The following is a 12779-nucleotide window of genomic DNA, read 5'->3' on the forward strand; positions in this document are numbered from 1 at the left end:
GGAATATAGACAGATTTATTAAAACAGGTAAATTTTAATGCTCGGTACCCAAATGCTACAGGGGGATAATAATGATTTTTTAATGTATGCAACAAGCAGAGTGTGGCATCTCCAAAAAATTTGTACGACATATGTACACATATATTATATTCTTAAATTTTGATTTCAGATTGTGGAAGTCATTGTCTGATTGTGGAAGTCATTGTCCAAAAAGTAAAGTGGCTTTAGAATCTCAAAGTTTCACTTTATTACAAGATTTTAAAATAATGGCTAGTGCTTCATGTTTGCAATTTGCTTGAGTTTTGCGGGGCGTATACGTATTTTATGCTTAAGCCACATGTCAAGCTGTTTCCAAATTCTTAACTCAGGTCTTTTATTAGCCTTGACCCATAGAAGTATTTTTCATGCATCCTGCTACACATTCACAGTTAATAGTGTGGCGCTGTTTGACAGTTGTCACGCAATTTCATTTCATGTTGGCAGCCATTTTCCGTAATGGCGTTTTTGGGGCTTTCCTGCCAATGCACATAATAAATGAATGCGGAATGTGGCGCATATTCGAAATGGAAGCAACAAACGAGATTGCCGGACTTATATAAGTAAAGTGGTGAATTATTTTATTCCAAAAGCCTTTGCTCTTTCTTTTAGGTAAGGCTAACCTTACCGTATTTATTAAATGCAATTTACCGTCTGTTAGATTCAGCGTATTGCAATAAAATTGGGCTACGTCACTGTATCTTTTACATTTGCTACAAATCGGATGATTAACGACCGCTATAAACGGTTTCAAATAATTGTAAGAGCGTTAAATAAATTTACGCTCCCAATATCTTACTCTTTTTGTATTGTAATCTTTAAGGACTTCACACTTACTCTAAGTTAGTTTTGTCTACACAAAAATATTTAATATAAAGATAAAACCACAATGTTGTCACTTTGTCAGGCATATCCCAAATGTCAGTCCTAAATAAATAATGTGAAAGTTTCCACAACTTAAAAATTTGGCTGAGAATACAAAATGCAATTTAACTTCATGCCAAACTTGAAGCTATGTCAACTGAACAAAACTTTAAATGAACCAAACAACGTTTTAGCTTTATAAATAAAGAGTTGGTTCAAATGAATTGCTCTTTCTGTATTTTCTTGCTCAAGTTCATTATTATCAACAGTTTGATTTGTTGTAGTTGTTGGTGCCCCAAAGATAAATTTGCGACAAGCTTTCCATCAACTTCACTTTGTAAATATTGCTTATTCTGACTTCTCGTCGCAACCTTCGGGGCGCAGTGGATTTATCTTTTGTTTTGACAACTTTTTGACACACAACGCAACACAAATAAAAACAATGTACAACAAAAAGAGTAACTGACTAAACGAATAAAGTTGACGCTGCGTTCTCACGCATTGACTAAAAACACAACGAGCAGAAGCAAAAACAACAGTCTACTACTTACATTGTAAAAACTTTCTGACTTTCCGCTTGATGAATTCGAAACCAAATAAACAAAAGCAAACTTAAGGCCCTTTCACCCATCTAATGTAACAGTCCTCCCATTTCCCCTTTCTGCACTCGAGATAAGCCTCAAAATGCTCGGCAATAACGTCAAACTGTCTCCAGAGACCCGACACAGACTAGGCTTGAGTTGGAGAGAGACATTAACTAAGAGAGAGTGAGAAAGCGAGACCCACAGATAAATTTTGCGTAATTCAAAAAGAAAAATGTGTTGTTCTTTTTGACTTTGAATCATTTTGTTTTATTTATTTATGTTCTTGCATTCAATTTGCAAATTGGGGCTAGTTACGGTTCAATGAACCCGAACAAGTGCACAAAAACAATATAAAATAAATAAAACGTAAATAGAATTTTTATCAATGTAAAGAGCATGAGATTTAAATGTTTAGCACAATATTCAATTCAGAATCAATTTTCGAATGTTGTTTATGTAGAAAGAGAACGACGATGGGTTGATCTATAAAAAAATCATCTGTAAAGCATAAATAAAAAAAAAAAAATTAAATAAAAATAATTAAATAAGTACTAAGACTTTAGTTGTTCACTTGTATGCTCTGCTTTAACAAAGAACGTTGTTGACACTTTTAAACAACACTTTTTTCCAAATCTCTAATGTTTACTATTTATTTGTGAAAATTTCGTCACAATCTGAAATTAAACACAAAATTTGTTCGAAAATCTATTTGATAACAAACTTGACAGTCTGCTTATCATTTAAATTGCAGGGTATGTAGATTAATCAACATCTAAGTTTTCGAAATTGGGGGCGTCTCTATCGATGACACTGTTTCATTAGTTTCGAAACGCCCCACATTTTTTCAAACGAAATTTCCTAATCGTCACAGTGGCACAGAAACTCTCACTGTGCTCACACGTTGTGGCACGGCTTTTAAAACAGCTTGCTTTAAAATTATGTAAATTGTGCATAATTAAATTAATTAATTTTAAATGAGCTTTACACGATTTAAGCCCGTTGAAAAATTTAATTTGTATTTTTAATTAAATTGTATGTAATAATATTATAAGTACGTACTTATGTCTGTACTGTGTGTGTAATTTAATGTTTAATTTGTATTCTCTTTGTTCCGCAGAACGGCTCTGTTGTCATGTTCGGTCGCGTGGCATCGTATCGCTTCCTGGACTCACCCACAGATGGGCGCTACAATTTGGCCTTGTCACAATCCCAACTGGACTCGGCATGTCTCTACGAAAGGTGAGGTTATATTTTTTTATCTGTGTTTTAAAATAACTATGCGAATACTTAAGTGTACTATGTAAAAGCTGTGCCTTGTCTGTCATATTGTTTTGTATTCAGTTGTAATTGTTTTTACTCATTTAATGGATTTTACTTTGCGCTCAAGAATGAACAATTTTGTTTCAAAATGCTTTTAATTGAATTGTGAGTTCAGTAAAGGTGAAAGCATTTCTCATAATCAAAATGGCTTTTACCTAAAGTAAAAAAGAAGCAATAAAACGAAATTAAAAAAAAAAAAAAAAAAAAAAAACAGATGTTACCGACTCTTAAGTATATTAACTATAAACTTATAGTATTGATAAAGGATTTAATCCTTAAAGAAACTTTCGGCATTTCTGCAATTAACCTTTAAACTGAACTCGGGAATATTTTAAAATCAATTCAAACATAAAAATTATTTATGCTGTATAAATTATTTATTAAAGTTGAGCAACATTTCGATGGCATTTATAATTTACAGCTAAGTGTTACATGAACTTTCGTTTTATTTTCATGTGTGTATGTGTAACAATTTCATATTTATTTATTTCGTTTATTTATATGTTCACGCTTTGTGTGGCTTTATGCTCGTTACGTGCTGTTTGTTTTTATTATTGTTTGTTTGTTTTGTTGTACGACATTAATCCGCCCCATGCACTCGCCAACAACAACAAAAATTGCAAAACAAATTTACAACACACACCAACAATACACAATTCACAATAACAACAATGGCAATGGAACCTGTAGTCGATCACCAACATCGCCAGGATCATGGAACGATGAAGATGGAGCGCTCAGTTCGGTGAGTAATTTAACCAAACATATTCATCCATCTGGAAAGAAAGAGAGAGAGAATATTGGAGTGGATGCCTTCATGGTAGTATCTTCCAACCTGCAGACGCACAAGAGCGAATACGAGCAACATCAGCAGCTAAATCAATCCTCGACGGGTTTTCATAACAACAACAATAACAATAACTCGTCAGAGACACAGACGTTGCACTCGCTGCGGGATGTGGTGGACAGTAAACATGGCAGTCAGGAGCAGCAGCAGCAGGTGGCATCCTCGGTGGGCAACTATGATGGTCAGAGTCTTGAAGGTAATCTGGAGAATGAAATTAAATCCATATCAAGCATGAAATCCGGCGGTTCCAACAGTCAGGAAAGGTAAGAAGACATTGCTTTCAATAAAGTTTTCTCCACTGTAAATCAAAAAATAAATAAATTTATATACATTTTTAACAGCAGCAAAATAAAAGAAATACACAATCTGACAAACACTTTCACATTCACATTTCACAAATGCATTATTTTTATTTCCTTAATTTGTTTATATTTTGTGCGCTTTAATTGTATTTTTCTGTGTTCATTTTGCATTTATGCTCAAAATTTGCATAGACAATTTGATATGCTTCTCGCGTATGTTAATGTTATGCCGCTTGGCTTATAAATAAAATGTATTTTATTAACTTAACACAAACCGAAACTCGACGCTTTTAGATCCCCGAAATTGCCAGGTGCTGGAGGTCTTTTGGCTGGCGGCAGCGGCTCTGGCGATAACCAAGGACAGGAGCCAATTTTGCCAGCCGTTCTTGAATTTCCCGAGACGCATCAGGAGCTCTTTTTGCGTCACATCATCAGCGAACTGGATGTAAATGTGCCGCACTTTAAGCTGGCGCCAGTTTATTCGCTTTACCTGTGTGCCAGGTACGTAACACATCTGCTTAATCTTTAAGCTGCTTTGCTGCTTGGGTTATATGTTATTTAACAGCACTGTTGTCTGCCTGGCTCTATCTTTAACATTTACTTAACATTTCGTAGATTTAAGAGGATTAAATTAAGTTTTTTAAAGACAACTTAAATGCTTGAAAAGAGAATTTTGGGCTGTCTTTAACATTTACTTACCATAAAGTAGATTTGAGAGTATTATTTTAAGTTCGATAGACAGTTTTCTTATTTCTTAATAAGACGGTTTATAGTTTAGATATCTCACAATATAGACATAAAGTCGACGAAGAAAAAGGAGACTTTGTAATACCAATTTATTATTAATTTATTTTATTTTCAATCACATTGCTTCGACATGGGTTAAACAGACGCAGCTTTAAGTCTTTGAGTGTGTCTGACAAATGTGCGTCCTTTAAATGCATTGACTTCCACCTTCCCCCTGTCGAATTCCCAGCTGTGTCGTGGCCAATAGTATCAACAATTCATTATCAATTATGATGATTTATCTTGACTGCTGACCCAATTTGTGAGCTATTAATATTAATGTTGACCGAACAGCAGCTGGGGGCTTATTGCTAACGGAAAATAACAGTGGCAGCAACATTCTGTTGGACAGAGGAGTGAGAGCCCTTTAGATATTTGTCAAGGCCACGTGAAAACAACAGGAAAATGAGTCAGCTTTTAGGAATTGACTTAACCGAAAAATGTTAAAGTGCTTGACTTGCAGATACTTTGTAAGGTTTTATCAATAATATAGCAGTAAACTTAAGCAAAGTAACGTGTGTAGCAAATTAAGAATTGCAATAATATACCCAAATCTAATAGTCTCTGGTCAGTTTGACATACATATAAGTAGACAAAATTGTTTGATGTAATTTTAAACAAACAAAAAATTCTTTTTATATCATTTGTGGTAAGCTTAAGGGTATATTTTAAATGTAGAATGAGTTTAAAGTTGAGTAGGTCAGGTATACAATTGGGGAATGGGCTTATCAGAAATAAACACTTAGTACAGAACATTTCAGTTAAATCATTCGACGAAAGGAACCTTAGACTTAATAATGCTCTGCACACTTCCGAGTGAATCATGGCCTATGTTATAGTTCATGGTAAACTTACAGGCATTTATATATATATTTATATATCTTTTATTGTGGACTTAATGTATATTATATTTAGAAATCACTACTTACTGAAGCAGATGTCTTTTGTGCTTCGGTATACCTCATTTATCAGTAAAAAGTACGCAGGGTCTAGTGAATAATTAATTCAATAAATTTACAAGTATTCCCTTGTAGTACTAGGAAATAATAGAAATAAATCAATAACAAAAATAACACGAAATGATTTTATTTTTTTGTAGATACCGCGCTTCAACCCATTACCGTCCAGAGCTTCAACCCACAGAGCGAGCCCACAAATTGACCATATTTCTTCATCATGTGGCGAATCTGGTCTATGGCGTTGTCCAGGAACAGTACACGGATCCTCGAATTTTGGCCTTTTGGATGGCGAACAGTTCGGAGTTTTTGCATTTTCTCAAATCGGATCGTCACATCAGCGCGTTCAGTGTTCAGGCTCAGGAGGTGCTCGCGGAGGCGGTACAAACGGCATTTCGTAATCTTGTCAATTGCTTTCGATTGGAATTATCGCAGACCTTGAATCAATTCCTTTCGGAGACAATTGATCATGATTCGGCGGCGGGACTTGTGCTCACAGTGCTTGGCTCGGCAATGGCGTTGTTGCGACGTTGTCGTGTGAACGCCGCATTGACCATTCAACTGTTCTCGCAACTTTTCCATTACATCAATGTCATTTGTTTCAATACGGTGAGCGGACTTTGAAGGTTGAACTATCCAACAAGTTGATTTAAATCCCATGATTTGTATTTTACATTCATAAATCTGTTGACGCTTTCTTTACAGATTGTGGCCAATTCGCACATGTGCACCGCCGAGTGGGGCAAAGTGATGACGGAGCGTCTGCAGCTGTTGGAACTGTGGGCAGAACGACAGGGTCTGGAGCTGGCCGCCGATTGCCATTTGGCCAAAATCAATCAATGTGCACAGTTTTTACAGGCACCGAAATCTTCGGTCGAAGAGATTCAGCAATTGGCCTGTTCCTGTTTCCGTCTAAACTCACTACAAATGAGCGCACTCCTTCAGCTGGAAAAGATTCCACGCAATCTTGTGGATACAGCCATTCGCATGGCCGAATCTGTGGCGGATGAGTTAACACGTGCCGATGGTCGTGAGGTGCGTCTGGAGGAATCACCTGAACTCCACCTGGCTCTACTTTTGCCCGATGATGGCTTCAGCTGTGATGTGGTGCGAGGCATACCCACTGGTCTGGTCGACTTTTTAAATCCCTTACAGCAACAGGGCATGTGCCGCTTGGCGGCTCAGCCCACATCGATTGGCCTTTGGACTGTTTATATGCATCAATTTAATGTAAGTAAAGTAATTAGTAATTAATTAATTTTAAGTATTAAATATTTCAAGTCAAATTAAACTTAATTTATTATTGTTAGTAAAAAAATCTATACATTTTACATAGTCTTTATAATTATTATTTTTTTTTTTGCCAACTTATAACGTCACGTACGAAAGTCTTGACAATTTTATTGCGATTGAATTCCAAATGCAGTTAACTATAGAATTTTTTGTATACTGGATATATATTCAAATATTTCGTAAATTTAAAGGCACAAAATTATTTCTGTAGGGTTTTTATTGCAATTTATTTTATTTTATTTTGACAAAATATACCTATAAGATACACGCTAAATATATCTGTTTTTTTATACCCGTTACTATTAAATTTTTTTGTATACATATGTAAATATTAAAAGTTTGGGTTCATGCGATCTTAAATCGAATCAAAATTGGCAGCTCGAGTCGTTTATTATAATTTTTTTAATCGCGCTTCTTCTCTTTCTGTAGCAGGCACGCAGCTCCAGCGCCATGTCGAACAAGTTGCCCCAACCGGAGATGCAGTTGATAAAGCTGCACAAGAACAGCAACGGCATGGGATTGTCTATTGTCGCCGCCAAAGGCGCTGGTCAGGAACGTTTAGGTATCTACATAAAGAGCGTTGTACCGGGCGGTGCCGCCGATGCGGATGGACGTCTACAAGCTGGGGATCAATTACTGCGCGTCGACGGACAGAGCCTGATTGGGATTACACAAGAACGGTAAGACACACACATTAAATTAGTAACAATTCTAAAGTCGAGAGCAGAAATTGTTATAAAATCAAACCTAAAAATGTAATATCTTGATGAATGAGAAAATTTGAGAATCTTGGAAATAGTATTTTCGCACGCGGTATCCTGAAAACATTATATACTTTTGATTTTCAACTAAAACTTTTTATATGATTAAATTTTTTCTTTTAAATTCATAGTATAATTTTTACCAAAAAATTGAAAAAAGTTATATATTTTTTCTTATTAAAATTGCACATACCAAAAAAAATTTCAAATAAAAATTAATGATCCGAGTAATATGATTTTAGATAAAAATCGAAATGAAATTATTTTTTCATAAGTTTGTTAATTACATTTAATAGTAAGTGTTCTGTTTTAATTATTTGTTATAAATATACGACTGAATTTTTATTATAGTTTAAATTTTAACAATTATATTTGTTATGTTCCCCTATACTTATTCTGTTAAACACGTTAGTTTTCTTATCTTTATCCTCTTATTATTAAATTTTTTCGAATTATTTCTTATTGCTGTCTGTTATACGCATTCGCCTTGAAATAAACTTAATTGACTCTTTTTACTTGTAAAGTACAGGGTCTGAAAACCGTGAAGGATCAGAAAATTAAATTGTATCTCTGTATCTTTTTAGTGCTGCGGATTATTTGGTGCGAACGGGTCCTGTTGTCAGTTTGGAGGTGGCCAAGCAGGGCGCCATTTATCATGGACTTGCAACGCTGTTGCAGCAACCGAGTCCCGTTATACAGCGTGGTGAGTAGTGGATCTCAAGCCGCATCCCAGCCACAAATACAGAAAACACAGATACTGAATTAGAAATAACATTAATTGGTGCTGGGTAGACACGCTAATAAAAAATCAAAACACACACTCACACACACACTCACACACACACACCAATAATAATACTCTCTCACACATACACTCACACACTTGTGTAAGCTAAACCGAAGTAACTCCCTCCTCCAATCAAATCCAAATTCGATCTCTAAACATGCTGCCAATCTGTAAAAAAAAAAGACAACAACTATTTGCAACTGCAACAACAGCAACATCAGCAACAACGTCGTCACTCCTCGTATCAACAACAATCGCGTTATTACAACAATTCCATCTCGGATGATAGCTTGAATCGCAGCCGTCGAGAATCATTTGCTTGTATGCGATCCTCATCGCCGCCCGTGCGTCGCCTGAGTGCATCCTGTTTGCAGGAGGAGCTCTGTGCCTTGGGTCATCAGTTGCACATTGATCCACGCTACAGGGACACACGACCAATTGCCCGTTCGGCCAGCAGTTTGTATTTGTCGAATGAGCCAAGTTCGAATTATTATCAGCCACCGATTGTGGCACCACATTTCAGTCCACTTCGTCCATTGCGTCGCACGCCGCCGCCATCAATTTACATTGAGGAGTATCAGGATGAGCCGGCAGTACCAATGGAGCAACAGCAGCAACAGCAGCAGGAGACTCGCAATTCACAGGAATCCTTTAGTAATTTCACCTGCTACAGCGATGCACATCAGCCGCTCAACGAGGAGAGCATCGCATCCATGGCTGACTCTGGCGATATACCCTTTATAGATGATGAAGATGACCAGCAACAGCAGCAGCAGCAACGTCCCTGCATTGCCACCACATCAACTGTTAAACGAAATCCTGCTGCCGGTTATCGCAAGACAGTCAGCTTTGATCTGGAGCAACCGTCGTCAAGTGTGGTGGCACCCAGCATTGATCGCAAGTATCATACTCACGATGCCATCAGCAATTTTGCCATTGGCAATTCCTCCAACGAATCTCTGGCCACGGATCAACAGGCGGCGTCAGAGCGTATACCATTAATACAGAAGATACGACGTGAATTGAATACGAAACGTGCCACAAATTGTTCAGCGGTCGATTACAGCTCCGGTGGCTCTGGTTCCAATAGTCAGCGTTCCTCCAGTGAATCGATTGAACGTATGCCATTGTTGCGGCAATCCCAACAACAACAACAACAACAGTCGCCCTGTCGTCGGAAACTCAACACGCAGCGTTCGCATATAAGGTCAGGGGTCAGTTCAACAACAGCAGCAACAACAACAGCTCCACCTCTACCTCTAGTCAGCATACAAGTTCCTAGTGACAGTTCCTGTGACAGTTCTTCTTTTCCCCGCACACAAAATGTATATAAAAGCAATAAATATTGTGAGAGCACAAAGAGCACCAAAGAAATTTCCACACGTCGCGCCTCGAGCCAGACAAATCTCAGTTCCAGTTCAAATTTCAGCTCCAGTCCCAATCCCAATGTCAGTTTCCTGTTGCCCTTTGGCCAGGGCAAGGTACGTGAAATGGCCGCCTATTTTAATGTAAATCAAACGTTTGCCCAAAACACTAAAATCAAATCCAAATCCACATCGGCGCTGGCCGTCAAAGATGAAAAAGAAGAAGAAGGAGAGGAACGTGGTTGCCTCACGCAACACGAGCAGGGTGACATCATTAAGCAGTTGAAGGAATGGAGTCTCTTTGGCAGCGCTGGCAAGGATTACAATGTACATTTACCAGCGCAGCGAAAGGATGGGAAAAATGAGAAGCAGCCTCACTGTGAATGTCCTTGTTGTGCGCATTGTCGTGGGGAGACGAAGTTGCCAGGAGCAACAAACAACAATGAGACGTCCACTTTCAAGTGTTATGACAGCTGCCAGGAGGCGGCCAAGGAGCCACTTGCCACAACACCAGTGCAATCTCAATCGCAATCCCAGCCCTTGCCCCTTACGCGTCATTTGCCCTGTCGTCGCAGCGTCATGTGCAACAATCGTCAGGCACACAGCGTGCGGCAACTGAAGCGTAACAAGCAGCAGAGACAGAAGCAACAACAACGACATGCTCATCCTCATTATCATCATCATCAACGTCATCATCATCATCATCGTCATCGCCATCATCATCAACATGTTCGTCAGGCAAACGCCTCGCCGCCTTCAACAGCCAAGTTGCTGCTGTCTTTGGCCAGCGGCAACAACAGCTGCCACAACGATTGCAACTGCAACTGCAGCGATGTTGATGTTGATGTTGCTGTTGATGATGACGTCTCCTGCTCCTCATCCTCCTCCTCATCCGATTGCATTTGCTGTGAGACGCCAGCTAATATGCTTGTCAGCGAAGAAGATGTTGATGATGATGATAATGTGGATGTTGATGTTGCAACCGGGACAGGAACTGGGCAACGCACCGTCGGACAAACGGGATCAAATGCAACAACACTGTTGTGCTCAACGCACAGATGACAACCCAATTACAAAGCACCGAGGTTCTTGTTGTTGTATATTTCTTAAAAAAAACATTTCAATTTCTCTGTTAGTTTTGTTTGTTCAAAGTAGACTTCACTTTAGTCTCGATAACTTCTTTTTGCTTTCTTACATTTTGCAATATTGATTGAAAACAATTTAATTTATGCATTTCGAATTGAAATTTTGTGTATTTTCAAGAAATAAAATTTTGTATGTTCTGATTTCACTTAAAATATTAAAATAGTTAATTGTCGAACTATAGAATTATACAACACTATATCTTCGGATTGGCACTGAAACATTAGACTCACTTTGAAATAATTCAGAACTATTTGCAAATGAAGCATCATTAGATAAGATTTAAAAATATGATAAGTTAAGCTTTGTCATGTTCACCTTTACATCTAAAGAATTGTTAGAAATACTAACAGACAAATTTACGTTTTCTTTTTTTTTTGTTTCAAAATACTTAATATTTGTGATAGATCTACATCTTTTTGTATCGTGTGAAAATCAGTTATGAGAAACTATATTGTTTATTTCTAAACGTACTTGTAATTTGCAAGAAGTTGCAATTTTTCCTTAAATTATATCTTCAGAATTTCTCGTTCAGATTTTCTTTATTTAGTTTAAAAACAATCTATTAAATGTTTTGTTGTGATATAATTCTACAAATAAAACTTTTTTTGTGTCTTAAGAAAAGTTGTTGATTAAAATGTATTCCTTTTTATTGGAATTTAATTGCTTTGATTATGATTTACTTTAAGACGATCGTTATTTGATTCTTTATATATAAATATTTCTCCTTATTGATATAATCGAATTTCAGCTAATCAATACAAAGGATTTTCTCCGCTTTGTTAATCACCTATTACTTTTTTTGTTGTGTTTTTTAATAGAATTTAAATATGCATGTTGCTGTTGTCATAATTTTTAATTGGCTTATGTTATTGTTGTTGCAGCATTATGGCAATTAAATTGTATAAAATTGGAGCAATTGTCGAATACATTGAATACGAAATGCCTTTGTTTGATTGAATTTGAGATTGAATGTATTTAAATATTCTATTGAGCTGAGTCCAACAGGCTTTGTTCTTGTCTCTTTTTTTTTTTTGTTTTAAAATGTATTGTATATTTGTATTTTTAATTGTATTTGTAGTTTTTGTTGTGCTTGCACATGTTAATTACATTTTGTATGCATAATGAATTAAAATTGATTACATTCGCCACAACCACACGCACACACAGACACTCAAATAATTACATAGGGATTACGATGATGATTACTAAAACAAATACGTATCTCTATCTCTTTTCCGTCTCCTCCTCGTTTTATTCCCCCAACTTGCACCATCCTCGATACACTTCCTGCCGCACTCAATGGATGATGATGATGATGATGATGATAATGATGATGATGATGGGGGGTATTAACACATCAGGTAATCGCCGCATGTCCGAGCGAGATTTGAGTCGCATGGGGGCCGCCGAATCGTCGAAATCATTGGGCGTCATCGGTGGGCCTCTCATTGCCAATAGTCATACGAGTCACAGTCTCAACCAGCACCTGAATCTGAGCAATAGTAATATCAACAATAGCCACAATCACAATAACAGCATCAATAACAACAACAGTAGTAGCATCATGAATCCCTTAGCTGCACACCTGCCCAATAGCAAATCGGTGCCGGCTCTGCATCATCACACGGGATCTGGCAACATATGTAAGTTATACACACTCACTCCCTACTTCAGTTCTCTCTCCTTCTCCCTCTCGCTCTCTATTAATCTCTGTATAGCAATCGAAAGCAAAA

At 37.2% G+C, this 12779-nt stretch overlaps 1 protein-coding gene across 6 annotated transcripts in view; it reads left to right on the forward strand.

Moving 5' to 3' along the window:
• The window catches only part of LOC117791946 (afadin), a 55240-nt gene that overhangs the window by 37156 nt on the left and 5305 nt on the right, over positions 1-12779 (forward strand). The window contains exons 8-16 of one of the 6 annotated variants that reach the window (XM_034631886.1): positions 2602-2723; positions 3495-3549; positions 3646-3914; positions 4248-4454; positions 5839-6304; positions 6401-6925; positions 7418-7668; positions 8334-8452; positions 12408-12689. In XM_034631886.1, the coding sequence (XP_034487777.1) occupies positions 2602-2723; positions 3495-3549; positions 3646-3914; positions 4248-4454; positions 5839-6304; positions 6401-6925; positions 7418-7668; positions 8334-8452; positions 12408-12689 (2296 nt within the window). Of the gene's footprint in view, positions 1-2601; positions 2724-3494; positions 3915-4247; positions 4455-5838; positions 6305-6400; positions 6926-7417; positions 7669-8333; positions 8453-12407; positions 12690-12779 lie in introns of all 6 variants that reach the window. The other 5 variants (XM_034631887.1, XM_034631884.1, XM_034631885.1 and 2 more) reach the window with 5 other exon arrangements.

The sequence above is a fragment of the Drosophila innubila genome (genome assembly GCF_004354385.1).
Source record: "Drosophila innubila isolate TH190305 chromosome 3R unlocalized genomic scaffold, UK_Dinn_1.0 2_E_3R, whole genome shotgun sequence".
NCBI classification, from domain to species: domain Eukaryota; kingdom Metazoa; phylum Arthropoda; class Insecta; order Diptera; family Drosophilidae; genus Drosophila; species Drosophila innubila.